This window comes from Entelurus aequoreus, linkage group LG08 (genome assembly GCF_033978785.1).
Source record: "Entelurus aequoreus isolate RoL-2023_Sb linkage group LG08, RoL_Eaeq_v1.1, whole genome shotgun sequence".
NCBI classification, from domain to species: Eukaryota; Metazoa; Chordata; class Actinopteri; order Syngnathiformes; family Syngnathidae; genus Entelurus; species Entelurus aequoreus.
In genome coordinates, this window is record NC_084738.1 from 16,477,725 (window position 1) to 16,495,265 (window position 17,541).

General features: G+C 40.4%; 1 protein-coding gene and 1 long non-coding RNA gene across 2 annotated transcripts in view; one reads left to right on the forward strand and one right to left on the reverse strand.

The window, feature by feature from the left end:
• ngfrb (nerve growth factor receptor b) overlaps positions 1 to 17,541 on the forward strand; it is a 73,690-nt gene that overhangs the window by 51,362 nt on the left and 4,787 nt on the right. Inside the window, exons 4-5 of the mRNA XM_062055714.1 lie at positions 15,838 to 16,072; positions 17,201 to 17,361. Coding sequence (XP_061911698.1) covers positions 15,838 to 16,072; positions 17,201 to 17,361 — 396 coding nt within the window. The remainder of the gene's footprint in view (positions 1 to 15,837; positions 16,073 to 17,200; positions 17,362 to 17,541) is intronic.
• LOC133655491 (uncharacterized) overlaps positions 1 to 17,541 on the reverse strand; it is a 92,678-nt gene that overhangs the window by 38,740 nt on the left and 36,397 nt on the right. The gene's annotated exons all lie outside the window — the stretch shown is intronic.

Consider the following 17,541-nt stretch of genomic DNA (forward strand, 5'->3'; position numbering starts at 1 on the left):
TTTTAGAACAGGCCAGCGGGCTACTCATTTGGTCCTTACGGGCTACCTGGTGCCCGCGGGCACCGCGTTGGTGACCCCTGCTCCAGATTCTCTGAAACTTTTGATGATATTACGGACCATAGGTGGTGAAATCCCTAAATTCCTTGCAACAGTTAGTTGAGAATGTTTTTAAACTGTTCGACGGTTTGCTCACATTTTTGTTCACAAAGTGGTGACCATCGCCCCATCCTTGTTTGGGAATGACTGAGCATTTCATGGAAGCTGCTTTTATACCCAATCATGGCACCCACCTGTTCCCAATTAGCCTGTTCACCTGTGGGATGTTCCAAATAAGTGTTTGATGAGCATTCCTCAACTTTCGGAGTCTTTTTTGCTACTTGTGCCAGCTTTTTTGAAACATATTGCAGGCATCAAATTCCAAATGAGCTAATATTTGCAAAACATAGCAAGGTTTTTCAGTTTGAACGTTAAGTATCTTGTCTTTGCAGTCTATTCAGTTGAATATAGGTTGAAAAGGATTTGCAAATCATTGCATTCTGTTTTTATTTACAATTTACACAACGTGCCGACTTCACTGGTTTTGGGTTTTGTATAGTATATCATCTATTTCGAGCAACCCTAAGACTGAGCCAACAAGTCGTGGGATTCTTAGTTTGGACACCGAATTCCACAGGCTTGTACACGGGCAAAAGGACTGATTTGTCACCTGCAATGTTTAACAGATGGTATACGAAAACCAATAATGTTTGGTCGAAAACTGAATCACACGAAAAGTGGGGCGAATGAAAACCGAGGTACCCTTGTACAGTCTTATATGTGGGTTTATGTGGTGTCTTGGGACTTACTTGTAATCACCTTACTGGTTTCAGTCTGTGTGTACTGAGTGTGTAGAGTTTTTAAAGGGGTTGGATTTGATGAGCCTTGAAATGTGTGCATGAATAATAGAATGCATGCATGTGTGCTGTGGGCGGTAGGTCATCCCACATAAATGCAGCCAATCCCGGAGCAATCTCACAAGGAAGAACGGGGTTGAGGGCTCTTGGCCAAAAAACCATCAACGTGAGAATGCAAGTTTCGCTCATTCAACTTAAACGAGGCATGAAAGGACCTTGTCAGAAAGAGTGTTGTAGCGAGGCTGGTCACACCCACTCATGAAAAGCTTATTCCGGTGTTGACATGCATTACCTTGTCCTATGATTACACACACCTTGAAGAGGCACCACCTTGCAAGTTAATGTGGGGACAACTCATCCGTGTATCCAGCTTGAATGATTTATTTATGACAATACGGGATGCGGTGTTCAAAGTTGTTCACATGACTATGAATTCTTCTACTCTTGAACTACTCCACACAAAAGAGTGAACATTTGTCAAAACATGCAGACAGAAGAAGTAGCTAAAACATTGCCGATTGCGGATGGATGTTTGCTGCTAGCAAGCTAGCCATGTCTTAAAGCACCTCTTCCTGAAGGCGTTAGTGTTATAGTTTCGCCTTTATCGTCAGTTTGTAGGCCAAACTGCGTCCATTCTCCCTTTTCTGTCTACACACTGTGTCTGCTTGTAAGTACTCTGTGATAGTGCGCTGCCGAACACGCTCCTCTGCTCTTAAACCCGTCATGACGTGACGGCGCACCGTCATGCCTGTTAAAAAATGTATAAATAAATTGGAAACCGGTGCTTTTCAAACAGAGTATAGTACTTTACTATACTAGTGTGTCCTGGCATGACGTTAAAATGCATCCGGCAGTGGAGGCTCCTCTATGGGGTCTTGGGGCACTAGGAGGTTAACTACTTTACTACTGTTACCCCAGGTGGCCCTTGGCAAAGGCCTAGTACCTGAGGTGAGGGATACGGCGAACACCTCAACGGCAGAGCAGGCGGAAGACGGTAGATTTTAAGAACTACCACAACGGCTGCAATGGCGGAAGAAGGCTGCAGCAGGAAAGGGTCCCCAGTCATCTTGGACTCCATGCCACTGGACCCTGACCCGATTCTGTCAAGGATCGTGTGGTGACTGTCTGTGCACCAGTCTACCCACGTTAAACAAAGTCACGCACAGGCATCCTCCATAAAAGGGATCCACCCCTACCTGGAGGATCGTCATACTCGTTCGAGTTACCGCCGATGACTATACTAGTACTGGTATACCGTACAACCCTAGTACGTACTTGTATTATTTTGTAGTGTGGAATGTTAGAAACGTCTTGATCAAGTGAAATTAGCCAGAGAACAATGGTAGTAGCATTGTACGGTATACTAATAAAGTACAGCCGTACTAATTAATTAAAAACGGTTATACTGCTTCTGAAAAATACCGGTACATTTTTTTCCGAACATGACGGCGTGACATTGATAGTAAAACAAACAGAGTCGCATGTTAAGCGACAGCATGGAGATAGAAAAGGGAGAATGGACGCATTTTGGCTTAAAACTGACAATAAAGTTGAAGCTATAAACCCTGAAGCGCCGCTATGGAAGAGGGGCTTTAAAAACATAGCTAGCTAGCGGCTAACGTCTCTCCGTAATGTTTTAGCTACTTCTAAATCACTAATCCTCGCCTCCATGGCGGCAATAAACTACGTTTCGTACAATCCCTGCAGGACGAGGAATGGCTAAACATGCTTCACTACACACCGTAGGAGGATACAACAGCTAATCGCTAACAGCAAAGCTCGCGCTCCTGAATGTAAACAAATGCCGTGAGTGGATCTACACGGACATCGACTGTAACGATACAAAGTACAAGAGCCATATATTTATTTCTGTTTTTTACATCTGTTGTCTTTTTATTGTTTATAAACCCATGAAATACCTCCCTGGTCACGGAAGAACTTTAATTATGACACATATATGAGCATATAACTACTTGGTATTAGATTGATACCAAAATTTGTGGTATCAACCAAAACCTTGTAAAGTATCCAAACAACAGAAGAATAAGTGATTATACATTTTAACAGAAGTGTAGATACAAGAGGTTAAAAGAGAAAGTAAGCAGATATTAACAGTAAATGAACATGTAGATTAATGATCCATTTTCCACCGCTTGTCCCTCATAATGTTGACAAAATAATAGAACGATAAATGACACAATTTGTTACTGCATACGTCAGCAGACTAATTCGGAGGCTTTGTTTGCTTACTTACTATTAAAAGAGACATTGTCTAGTACGTCTATTATCCTATTGAATGCCAAAATTGTTCTTTGATTGCAATAAGGAACACACTGTATGTTGAATACATCGTAAGATTTTATGTTAAAATAAAGCCAATTAATTTTTTTGTGGTGCCCTTTATTTGAAAAGTATCAAATACATTTTGGTGCAGTACCAAATCATTGGTATCGGGACAACCCTAAATGGTTGGTATGAAAAACACTCGCCATATGGCAGATGTACGTATGCTTTAGAAGTGGAGTGGTATTTTTTTGGAGACACCTGTAGAGCTCATAATGCAGTAAGTCGAATGATGCAAACACGTTTGTTACTGGTTACTTTCTAAAACGCTTCCGCCTTGGAGACTTTGTATGTGTAAGTATTGCACAACTATAATTATGTAATACTTGTTTATATTGACAAATGTGCTGTTTTAGACTGCAATTGTGTTCAATCAAGGACACTGATTATATACTCTATGTCCAGCTTCTGTTTCTGTGCTATTGTTTTGTAGCTACTTGCTCATCGTAGCATATAGCCTATCATGTTCACCTTTTGTAAATGACTTGACTAAAATACAAGAATAGATCAAACGTGTGTGGTTAATGGAGGACATTTAGATGTTAACTGGCTGTCCAGCTTTGAACACGCTGCAGAACTGCTAGTATCGGAGCTTATATCGGGGTTGTACATGCAAGCTGATATCCTCCGATGCTGATGATTTTTCGGACCGATACATCAGTGTTTTCAACCTTTTTTGAGGCAAGGCACATTTTTTTCATTTAAAAATCCGGACGCACACCACCAACAGAAAACGTTAAAAAATGAAACTCCACCAGGTCCTCCTCGTGCCTTATTTTGAGGTTGTTGGTGTTTTCCTGTGTGTAGTGCTTTAGTTATTGTCTTGTGCTGTTATTTTGGTGTTTTCCTGTAGCAGTTTCATGTCTTCCTTTGAGCGCTATTCCCCGCACCTGCTTTGTGTTAGCAAGCAAGGCTATTTAAGTTGTTGCTATTCTTCATTGTGGGGACATTGTTGATTGTCACGTCATGTCCGGATGTACTTTGTGTACGCCGTCTCTGCTCCACACGCTGCAAGTTTTTGCTGTCGTCCAGCATTCTGTTTGTTTACTTTGTAGCCAGTTCAGTTTTACTGTCGTTTTACATAGCCATCCCTATGCTTCATTGCCGTTTCCTTTCCCTTTTGTTCATTTTTGGCTTAAGCGTTACATACCTTTTTACGCTGTGGTCTGCATATTGGGATTACAGCCGAGTTCTACACAGCACGGACACTAAGGAACGGCACAGTATTTGCAGATTATAATTATTGATTTGCAAAAAAATTTTTTTGGACCAATTAGGTGAAGTTGCATAATTTCCCACGGCACACCAGACTAGTGTGCCACGGCACAGTGGTTGAAAATCACTGCGATATATGATACCAATATTGTATTGGGACACTCCTACTAACACAACTCCCTACAACGCGGTATTTGTTACACAACTTTAAGGGAACTGACAAGAATGCGGATGTCAAATTTGAGCAAGGTTGGTTGAAAAACATGGTTGCCATGAAACAAAACCATGAAACAAAACCATCTTTGGCAACTACTTATCCATAAGTCACAGACCATTTGTACGCTCAAACTGGGGTACGTGTACCACGAGTGGTACGCCAAAGAGTCACTTAATTAAACATTCAAACAGTGTGTAATGTTACAGTGGCCAAAAATATGAAATATATTTGTTAAATAAAACTAAATAAACTATTAAATAAAAAAATAGGTTTGGTTGATATCAGCACTTCAGTTGATGTCCAACATTGGAGCCACGTTGTTGGTTGGGAAATGACCAAATTTCAATCAACGTCACAACATTGACATTGAATAAACGTCAGCAAAAAGAATGTTGTTTCAATGTTGTATTTGTGTTGTAGAATATTGGTTGGGAAATGACCCAAATTCAATGGTCAAATCAACGTCAGAACCCAACATTGATGAAACGTCGTCAAAAAGCATGTTGTTTGGACTAGGGATGTCCGATAATATCGGACTGCCGATAATATCGGCCGATAAATGCTTTAAAATGTAATATCGGAAATTATCGGTATCGGTTTCAAAATTATCGGTATCGGTTTCAAAAAGTAAAATTTATGACTTTTTAAAACGCCGCTGTGTACACGGCCGTTAAACCTTAAAGGCCCTGCCTTTGCGTGCCGGCCCAATCACATAATATCTACGGCTTTTCACACAGACAAGTGAATGCAAGGCATACTTGGTCAACAGCCATACAGGTCACACTGAGGGTGACCGTATAAACAACTTTAACACTGTTACAAATATGCCCCACACTGTGAACCCACACCAAACAAGAATGACAAACACATTTCGGGAGAACATCTGCACCGTAACACAACATAAACACAACAGAACAAATACCCAGAACCCCTTGCAGCAGTAACTCTTCCGGGGCGCTACAATATACACCCCCCCCCCCACCTCAACCCCGCCCACCTCAACCTCCTCATGCTCTCTCAGCCCAAATTCCTAGCTGCTGTTTTGAGGCATGTTCAAAAAAATAATGCACTTTGTGACTTCAATAATAAATATGGCAGTGCCATGTTGGCCTTTTTTTTCCATAACTTGAGTTGATTTATTTTGGAAAACCTTGCTACATTGTTTAATGCATCCAGCGGGGCATCACAACAAAATTAGGCATAATAATGTGTTAATTCCACGACTGTATATATCGGTATCGGTTGATATCGGAATCGGTAATTAAGAGTTGGACAATATCGGCAAAAAAGCCATTATCGGACATTTCTAGTTTGGACGTTACATTTGCATTGCGCAACGTCAGGACCTAAGTCAACAAGTTCTCAACGTTGTTTTAAAGTCTTGTGCCTGCTGGGATGCGAGCATTTGGCTCCTCTGCCCAACACATAAAGTCCGTGCAAGTGTAACTACTGTCGAGACAACAGAGATGAAAGAAAGCGGAGCGAGAAAGAACAGATGCTGAAAAAGACACTGGGGTCGATAAAGGCGATGAAGTTACTGCGCTGCGCTCTTGGGTTTCTCTGCTTGACCTCCACGAGAGCTGATCACATTTTGTCGCAGAGCATACACGCACTTACACACGCACACAAATACAGACAGAAACATGAGAGTTGGTCACGGGAGGAAGTAAATGCGAAAAGAAAGATGCTTGCTGTAAACATCACTGGGATGACAATGGTTATTAGTGGAGCTGCTTCGTCCGGTTTATTTGGGCGGGTCTTGATACACTGTACAGGCCAAAAGCTTGGACACACCTTCTCATTCAATGTGTTTTCTTTATTTTCATGACTATTTACTTTGTAGATGGTCACTGAAGGCGTCAAAACTATGAATGAACACATGTGGAGTTATGTACTTAACAAAAAAAGGTGAAATAACTGAAAACATATTTTATAGTCTAGTTTCTTCAAAATAGCCACCCTTTGCTCTGATTACTGCTTTGCACACTCTTGGCACACTCCTGCTCAAATGTTACACACTAATGTCAGACCCCACAAGGTATGTACCTAATTCGGGGGTGACTCGGCTAAACACTCCAAAGTTACAATGTGTGTTTTGGAGAGAGCATTTATCTGTGTGAGAAATTTCAAGCCAATCTAACTCAGGGGGTTAAATAACAGCGCCGCAACATTTCTCAACGAGCTATTGCAAGGAATTTAGGGATTTCACCATCTACGGTCCGTAATATCATCAAAAGGTTCGGAGAATCTGGAGAAATCACTGCACGTAAGCGAGGATATTACAGACCTTCGATCCCTCAGGCGGTACTGCATCAAAAAGTGACATCAGTGTGTAAAGCACATATGTCAGAGTCAAGGCCCGCGGGCCATATCCGGCCCGCGAGAAGGTTTTTTACGGCCCTTGGGATGATCTTGATTTATTATTAGAACCGGCCCGCAGACCGCAGATCTTTTACACGCACCAAGCGGATGCCGGTCCAAGGTTCCGAAAGGGGGCGAGCGGCCCGCCGGGACGCGCCTGCCGGCCGAAGGGCTGCAGCCCGGCCGTCAGTCGCGGAGCCCGCCGTGCCACGCGCGCCAAGGGGGCGGGCCGAAACCCGGCCCCGAGGCCCTGAGACTTCTGCTTTGTTTCCCCAAACCGCGCGTCACCGCCGGGCCCGCACCACCGTCGGGCTGCAGCCCGAGCGTCGGTGGCGGAACCCGTCATGTGCCGCGCGCGCCAAGCGGAGCGGGGGGGTCAAGCGGGCCGAAACCCGCAGGCCACCCCCTCACCACGAGGCCCTGAGACTTCTGCGTTTGACCCCTACGCGCGGCCCGTCGGGACGCGCCCGCCGTCAAGCCACGAGGGCCAGCCGTCGGGTCGCGGAGCCCGCCGTGCCACGCGCGCCAAGGGGCGGGCCGAAACCAGCGGGGGGTTTCGGGCACCCAACTCGCCTCCCTCCCACGGAGGGAGGAGGGGGGTTTAATGTGAACATTACTGTGCAATCACATATTTAGAGTTTTTACTCAATTCAAGTTTAAAAGTTAAAGTTTAATATTTGTTTTCACTGCATGTTACTTCTCCTTAAACAAAGTGTTGTTTTTGATTTATAGATTTTTGCACTTTATTTTATTGTATTTCAATTTAATTATATTTTAAAAATATTTCAGTTGAGTGGATGATAGAAAATTGCTATTATTGTTTTTTTCTTTGAAGTAAATTTAGCCCACTTTTGCTAAAATAGAAAATATAGGCTACTGATGGTGCCTTGAATACCGGTTTCTTTCATTTAATGTTCATGTTATGGGGATTTTTATATAAAGGAAATTTGTCTTTTGTGTCTGTTGAAAATTAAAGATTACTGACAGAGCCATAAGAAAATATTGCTTTATTTATCTGATCATATTGGAATATATTTGTTAGGTTTTCAGTAGGTTCAATTAGGTTCACTAGACTATATGCGTCATTTAAAAATTTTTCAATGAACATTCGAACAGTCCGGCCCTCGGCTTGTAGCTAAATTTTTTATTTGGCCCTCCGTCCATTTGACTTTGACACCCCTGGTGTAAAGGATATCACCACATGGGCTCAGAAACACTTCAGAAAACCACTGTCAGTAACTACAGTTCGTCTCTACATCTGTAAGTGCAAGTTAAAACTCTACTACGCAAAGCGAAAGCCATTTATCAACAACACCCAGAAACGCTGCCGGCTTCGCTGGGCCCAAGCTCATCTAAGATGGACTGATGCAAAGTGGAAAAGTGTTCTGTGGACTGTTGAACAACTTAAGCTGTACATCAAGCAAGAATGGGAAATAATTCCACCTGAAAAGCTTCAAAAATTGGTCTCCTCAGTTCCCCAACGTTTACTGAGTGTTGTTAAAAGGAAAGGCCATTTTTTGCAATGTGTTGCTGCCATTAAATTCTAAGTTAATGATTATTTGCAAAAAAAAATAAAGTTTCTCAGTTCAAACATTAAATATCTTGTCTTTGCAGTCTATTCAATTGAATAGAAGTTGAAAAGGATTTGCAAATCATTGTATTCTGTTTTTATTTGCGAATTACACAATGTGCCAACTTCACTGGTTTTGGGTTTTGTACATACAGTATGCCTAAGGAACCCCAGAGGAGGGCAATTGGTAATTCCCCAGACAGACAGTTCCCCGTCAGCAGTTTTTGCGTGTTTTTACATGAGTCATCCGCTCATACCGGTTGTTTTGACTTTCCGCTTTAATGATTTTAATGACAAGTTCCATCTTTGCGGGAAAAGCAACAAACCCCGCCACCCCCAAGCCTGCGGTTTGCAAGTGGTTACTTAAATAAAAGCCTTGTTGGAGTCCTTCCTATTAGGCTTCCAAATACGGCAATAATAAAGCAGATTTTTCATTATACATCGCCTTTTTAAAGTCCATTTTAAGTGTATTGTCTGTGCACCGTTAAATGATGCTGAGCTCAGCGTGGGGTGGTGCAACTCCTCCAAGGCCGACGTTGTTAAGGAAAGGCACTTAAGGCCCTTTTATAACTGTTAATCTTAGACGTATGGAAAGATGCGAGGCAGATAAAGGCAATCTAAATGAGTAAAAAGGACATAACCAGCTGGGCGAGACAACGAAGATATTGAGTTACCGTTTTTGTAAGGCAAAACAAGTCAGGTTTAAAGCAAAGAGCTGCCAAATGAGCATGACTGATTGTTGAGGAAGGAAAGCAGTAAAAGGGGAAAAGAGGATTGAAGGGTATAAAAGGATGGGGAGTGGGCTATCGCGCAAGACAAAGAGGATCTTTGTCAGTGAATGGTGTCTGGTTTCAAGCGGGCAAGAAGACATGGGAAGGTAAATCAATACCCTTGCAGTGCATCACAAGAGCCCAATGTGTTTCTGCGCAGATTGCAGATTGATGTCAGAAAAAGTGGTTGAAATGAAAGTCTTTCAAGTGATGCTGGAGAAATCAATGGCTTTGAAGAGTCGCCGTAAAACCAGCTAAAAGCTCACCACGGCGCACAAAAACCTTTAATTTCTAATGTTTTCGTCTCACTAGCCAGTAATGACCTACCCGCACCTCTCTCTTGAGGTATGTATATATATTTATATATACTTACATTTCCCATTCCAGGGAAATGAACCGGATGACTTCCTGTTGGTGTTGTTGAGTAACAGTAACGGTAAAAGTGGGTGACGGCGGTGAGGTTCCCACAGAACATCTGCGCTCAGCGTTAATGGCAGTGGAGCTGGACTGGATGAACGAATTTGCTCCTTAATGGTCCCCCAGGGGGAGGAGGGGAGATGACCTCGCCGTAATATACACGCAGAGGACACAACATTAGATACACATGCACGGTCTAATGCAAAGGTTCCTGAATTTGTGCAGAGTTCATGAGTAAATAATCATCAGCTCTAATTGGAGCCGGGTTTTAAAACATTGGTATTAACAGCTGTGGCCGTAGGCAACCTCCTGATGTAGTTTTTTACTCGCTCGGTAAGATTTGTTATCTTGCTGCTGTCTTGTGGTCTGTGTGAAAACCATCGCTTAAAAACGTGTTTTTGACACAGTCACGATTTAGGTTACCTTATTAGATCAACAGTAGGAATGGCTACCAACCAAAATGTGGGTAACGAGTCACATAAAATCGAACGGTACCATATTCCAATACAGGTCCGTTTGCAAACTTGACACCGGCGCCAGCACTTGGCTGGGAAACAAGCAGTATAGCACTCCAAGCAGACTCAGCCGGCTTGCCTCATAATTTTACCAGTAATGTAAAGAAGGCACTCAAAAACAAAAGTGCAAGGCTACACTTTTTAAATGTGCTACCTTGGATTCAAATTTTTTATTGGATTTGGCATTGACATGCTTAAGATTAGCATTAGCAGTTTAGCGTGGTGATTTTAACACTTACAAATTTGGTAATGAAAACGACAACTCAGATGCACGTTACAATCAACTTAAGGGCAACAAAGACTACTTAGTGGCTAAGGCAGGGGTGTCCAAACTTTTTCCACTGAGGGCCGCACACGGAAAAATTTAAGCATGCGGGGGCCATTTTGATATTTTTCGTTTTCAAACCATAACAAAATATATGGCTTTTTTTTTTAACCTTTAGGGCTCCCGGGGACCATAAAGGGTCTCAGTCATTAAAACGTTAAAAATAAGTCAAACTATATTTTATTTTTTTTATTCAATGCTTACAGTAAATCTCTATATCAACTTCAGGTTAATAAAAAGTAAAAAAAAAAAAAAAAAAAAAAAAGTTTATGCCTTTTTTGTCAAAGACAACTTTGTTTTTTATAGTAAAACTGGAAATATGTAGTATTTAGTAATTAGAGCTCTACAAGATCAATAATGCAGGACACCATTGATTTTAATTCTTTAATATTTTTGAGAAATCAGTGAAAATATTAATAAAATCCCACTAAATATGTTTGGAATCCAAAAGGTCCCCCACTCATAAAGTGATAAATTTTTATTAGTTTTTTTTTTACTTTCAACACTTAAGTTACGAGATCAACTTCAGATATATCTGTCGATTTTACGTTTGAACTATTATTTTGTTTGTTTTTATACTCTTTTGTCAAAGAAATCTTTGATCTTTTTATTTGGCAACCACACAATATATGCAATATTTTTTCCACATAAAACATTTTAAAGTGACATTTTTGAAGTAATTGGAGCCTTGAATATGTCAATTTTCATTATAACATAGATTTTTTGTCTTTTTTTTTTGGAGCAATGGCAAAAAAATGAAAAAGAAAGAAAGACAAAAGAAAAAAAAACAGCCTGCATGGCAGCTTTCAACATTGCCACTTTTTCTCGTTAGATTTCACCTCATTCCACTTTTTTAAATGTTTTTTTTCATTTTTGCAATACTATCAATTTTGCAATTTTTGCAGAATGTGTGGCGGGGCGGTAAACAATTAGCTGCGGGTCGCAAATGGCCCCCGGGCCGCACTTTGGACATCCCTGGCCATAGACTACACGCAACTGCAATATAACGTCTTGGAATTGCAATTGCACGCAAAGTCTACAATATAATACTTGCAAATGAGATTCAGAAATGTAAGAAAACTACATAATGATCTGTAATCACATTTCAGTGTCAAATGTTAACTAAAAAAAGCAGATTTTCAACAATCGACATTTGAGCACACACAAAAGTTCCACAAATATCGATTACCATGTACTGGTAATAGGTATCGTATCAACTGAAATGTGAACGGTACATATCCCTATTGTGTACATGAGAGTCAGATTTAATGTAAAATATGAGCCGTTTTGATACCAGCTGTTTATTAGGGTCATGTGTAAGCTGGAGCCTATCCCAGCTGACTTTGGGCAAAGACAGGGTACAGCCTGGACTGGTCACTAGCCAGACATATAGACAAACAGCCATTCACACCTACGGATAATTTAGTCCTAAAATGCATATTTGTAAAATACGAGGGGAAGCCAGAACACCTGGAGAAAAACCAGCACAGGGAGAATATGCAAACCTCGGAGCGGAGATTCGAACCCTCGATTTCCTGACTGTGAGTCCAACACGCTGCCTTTTTGCCCACTGTGCAGAATTGTACTAAAACAATGACCAACTAAACTTTCAACATTAGAGTGAAGATTTAATGCAGGGGTGTCCAAACTGCGGTGCGCCAGAGTCTTCAGTGTGTTCCGCGAGACATCAGAAGTTTAACAAGAAGATTGGCCCGCAGTGTTTGTGCCTAATTATGATCAACTGTGAATTGGATTAGGCCAGACCTGGGCAAATTAAGGCCCGGGGGCCGCATGCTTTTCAATCTGGCCCGCCGGACATTCCCAAATAATTTTTTTTAGATCTTTAGTAAGATTGAAACTGTAGCCGCCATTATGATGTGCAGTGATGTTTTCAAATTACCGTAAGTCTTGAACTATACAAAGTATTTCAATGGTTGGAATCTGCGCTTTTGCGTGATATACTAGTTACTATGGTCATCTAAGTCACAGCAGCTCAGACCAGGCACCGAGCAGTGTGGGTGTGGAGCGTTTCCACAGAGTGTTTCCACAGCAGCCAGCCTGAAATGCGTGTGTCAGAGACGCGAAAGGAGATTTTTACAGCAAAGTTCTAAAGCTTAGTGATGTATCAGATTGTAAGTGGATTTATTTTTTACCCGTTCATATTTCACTGTGTTTGTTTCATTTTTGTTGCGTTTCGCTTGATTGTAAAATATGTCGATCGAGAGGTGGTGTGACATGTTCATATGTTGTCAATATTCAGTATTTTATCGTTTATAGTTAAAATCCCACATTCTTTATTTTTATGTACATTCTGGGTGTCTCATTCAGTAAAAAAAATTTAAATTCCATTCTGTTTTTTAAGGCGGTCATTATTGTTTTTAGCATTCAATCAGACATTATTGTGAGGTTTTGTATTAGTGTTCCTAAAAATAGATAAAAATAGACACCTTTTTTTCCCTCTAAATTTGGCCCCCCAGTCAAAATAATTGCCCAGGCCTGGATTAGGTTAATCTTGCTGCCCCGTTGTTGGAGTTGTAAACATCGCTGGTCAATGACCATGAGTTTAATCTGAAAGGGGCCTGTGCACAGCATCAACTTATATGACCCAATCCACACAACTTTTCACACGCATGGTATAAATAAAAACTATAACCAGCAAATAAAGTCAACACATGGTTGCACATGACACACCTACTGCTCATTGAACTTTGTGGACATTATAAAACATGCTCAATCAATATATACAATTTAAAATTACACATATATAAATACATTACAGTGCATGATGGGTGATATGCAAAACACTCTCTCCACACCTCCCTATGTTTGGCACATTTTAGCTGCTTGATATTTCTCATTGATTACAAAACATTAAGGAGGTCGTCAGGGAAAGAAACAAGGTCGAACGTTCACATAATCTTAATATGTTCGTTTATACTTCATATTGCGTCAGGGTCTGATGTGGAGGCGGGGTTTGATAAAGGTGAAGTAGTTGAAGTAATGTGTTGTTGTTCAGTCTGTTACAGCTTGCTTTCATCAATGCAAACTGAAGTGTTATTTTAGTACAAATGATTGTTGTTACGTCACAATCAACGCTTTGCTGTGTGCTGAGAAAAAGCGTCGAAATGTGTGCATTAGTGTACGTGCGCCTGTGTGTGTGTGTGTGTGTAAGCGCGTGTGTAACAGCGTATAGGCAACTACCCTGAAAAATATGGCTTTACCGCAGGTCGACCTGTATTCTTACATGTTTAGAAAACATTCCTCTTCAATTTGGCATGAATATGCAGACTCAAAACATTGTGATCGCAGATTACGTGTAAAAACAGCACACAGTTGCAATAAATAGTAATAAAAAAACAACTGAAGTTAGTGTAGTGATTTTTATATCAAATTTATTTAGATGTTTATTTAATCACATTACACATATATTCAATAATTATACAAGTACACTAACTTCAGAACTGTATAAATTATGGGTATTATGTATACATTATGGGTATATTATGTACAGTACAGGCCAAAAGTTTGGACTCTCCTCCTCATTCAATGTGTTTTCTTTATTTTCATGACTATTTACATTGTAGATTGTCACTGAAGGCATCAAAAATATGAATGAACACATGTGGATTGATTGATTGAAACGTTTATTAGTAGATTGCACAGTTCAGTACATATTTCGTACAATTGACCACTAAATGGTAACACCCGAATAAGTTTTTCAACTTGTTTAAGTTGGGGTCCGCGTTAATCAATTCATGGTAATGGAGTTATGTACTTCACAAAAAAAGGTGAAATAACTGAAAACATGTTTTATATTGTAGTTTCTTCAAAATAGCCACCCTTTGCTCTGATTACTGCTTAGCACACTCTTGGCATTCTCTCGATGAGCTTCACCTGAAAGGGTTTCACTTCACAGGTGTGCTTGAAGCTCATCGAGAGAATGCCAAGAGTGTGCAAAGCAGTAATCAGAGCAAAGGGTGGCTATGTTGAAGAAAGTAGAATATAAAACATGTTTTCAGTTATTTCACTTTTTTTGTAACATTCATAGTTTTGATGCCTTCAGTGACAATCTACAATGTAAATGAAAATAAAGAAAACGCTTTGAATGAGAAGGTGTGTCCAAACTTTTGGCCTGTACTGTATATAGTATATTAGTATATAGTATATTAATATATACCGTAATTTCCGGACTATAAGCCGCACCTGACTATAAGCCGCACCAGCTAAATTTAGGGGAAAATACAGATTGCTCCATATATAAGCCGCACCCGACTATAAGCCGCAGGGTTTTGATGTGTAATTAGCGTAGTATATAGGGGTTCCTGCTACCACGGAGGGGATTGTCGGGACAGAGATGACTGTTTGGGAACGCAAAGCGTCCCATTTATTAACAATAAATCTTTCAATCATTCAATCAAACTTTCACATCTTTGACATGGCGAACAGCATTCATGCAGAGTACAAATAATACAACGGTGCAAAGTAATACAAAGTGCTCGCCTGTACGTTATCAAAATAACCAGCCTACCGGTATATGAAAAGTCAGTCTTTAATCATTGTGTCATCGTCTTCCTCCTGTGTACTAAAACCACCGAAATCCTCTTTGTCGGTGTCGGAGAAGAACAGGCCGCATATAAGCCGCACCCTTGTATAAGCCGCAGGGACCAGAACGAGGGGAAAAAGTAGCGGCTTATAGTCCGGAAATTACGGTACATAATATTATTATATGTATATGTGCACATATATATGTAAAGACTATATATATATATATATATATATATATATATATATATATATATATATATATATATATATATATATATATATATATATATATATATATATATATATATATATATATATATATTGTTACTTTACATGCAGTCAGCTTTCGGCCCCGGCCAAAAATGTTTTGCCTAATGCGGCCCCCAAGTCAAAAAGTGTGCACACCCTTGATTCAATGAAATAGAAGGGGCTTGAGGATGGAACCCTGAAGGACGCCATATGTGATAAAAGGGAAAAGGCAATAGGAAACCTGATATGTGTAAAGTTGTTTTGTGCAATTATTTCTTAATTGCATTTTTGTCACTCCTCCATTAACATTTGCACTTGGAAAATAAGGAAAAATAGGGAAAATTTGTATGGAAGGTACTTTTTCTCTTCCGGTATGACCCAAAATAAATCCTGGCCGTGCCTCTTTGTTCTTCACAGTCCAGTACCCTTCAGTGTCCCCCACGCCCTACACGGACGTCTCCATGTTCACTGACGACGACTTACTGATCGACGGCCCCCCGCCCGACGGCCCGACAGACAGCAACGCCACCACCACTGACGACGATTTGCACAAGAACATCTATAAGAACCTGAACGACAAGCTCATACCCGTCTACTGCTCCATCCTGGCGGCCGTGGTCGTCGGCCTGGTGGCCTTCATCATCTTCAAGAGGTAACACTGAACTATGAACACGTCGCTTCTGCTCCTGCTGAGTTGTGCAATATGCAGTATGTGTTATGCTACACACTAAAACATGCTGGGTTATTTTGATAACCCAATTTATGAGTTGTGAGTGTTGGGTTAAATTTTGGAGTTATTTTTTTGAAGAGCAATCCATTTTTGGGGTTACAAGGGTATTATTTTAACTCAATTTCTGGGTTTTCAAAATTATGAACCATTTTTGGGTTGTTTTTCTACGAGTAACGCATTTTTGGGTAAAAGGCTTTTTTTTAAATTAAAAAGTTACTTTTTTCTTGAAGGAAATTTTATTATGGATTAATCTCATTAACATTATTTACAACCACACATTTTAAGTACATGAACATATTCGAGCATGCTGTTTAGAACTACTCTGACCATACACGGCAATTCTTGTAACAAAAAATGTCACTCATATCTTGCTTTTGAGTATTTTTTAATGGAATAAAAATAATTTTGATCAGTAGTTGGGAAGGAGTAGGACAAACCAGCAGTAAAAATGTATAATTTTTAACCAACTATTGGGTTAAGGAGCGCTAAATTGCGCAACCCAACAGTTGGGTTGGGAATAACCCAACATTGTAGTGAGCATAACTCAGCTTTTGTGTTAAATACAATAAACCCAATAGTTAGGTTATGAATCAACCAACATTGAGTTAGCATACCTCAACTTTTGGGTTAAATGAATTAAACCCAATAGTTGGGTTATGAATCAAACAACATTGAATTAGCATACCTCAACTTTTGGGTTAAATAATTCAACGCAAAAGTTGGGTTGAAAAAATGACCCCAAAATGTTGAGTTAAAGTAACTCAAATAAGGATCTCGTCCTTTTTTTGAACCAGCAGTTGGGTTAAAATTGGGTTATTTTTTAACCCAACATTTTTTTGTCTGTAGTAAATCCATGTTGCCTTTTTGCAGTTAAAAATTAAATGGGTCATCTGTCTCCCCTGTGGGGGTGCAGTATGTTCCTTCCCAGACAACCCTCTGTTATATTTATGTACAATATGTCCATGCTCACGTCATAATAAATGGTGTTCAAGCCGAATCATTCAATTTGCGGGGCCTAACTTCTTGTCCTCCTGTCCTCTAATCACGTAGTTGGAACAGCTGCAAGCAGAACAAGCAACAAGCCAACAACTGCACGTCCAACCAGAAGCAGACGCCGTCGCCCGAGGGCGAGAAGCTGCACAGCGACAGCGGCATCTCGGTGGACAGCCAGAGTCTGCAGGAGCAGCTGGGCCAGACTCAGACCCACACAGGTGCGTTATTTTCTCCCTTAAAATCCTGTTTTCAAATATTAGGCAGGAACCAAAATAAAGAGAAGCAAGAAAATGTTCAACAGTTTTCACTTGTTAACAGCAGCAAAGAAGTGAGGTACTATATATTTAAGTAAAAGTGTTGTGTTGATTGTTGGGCCCTAGAAGACATTGTTGATAAAT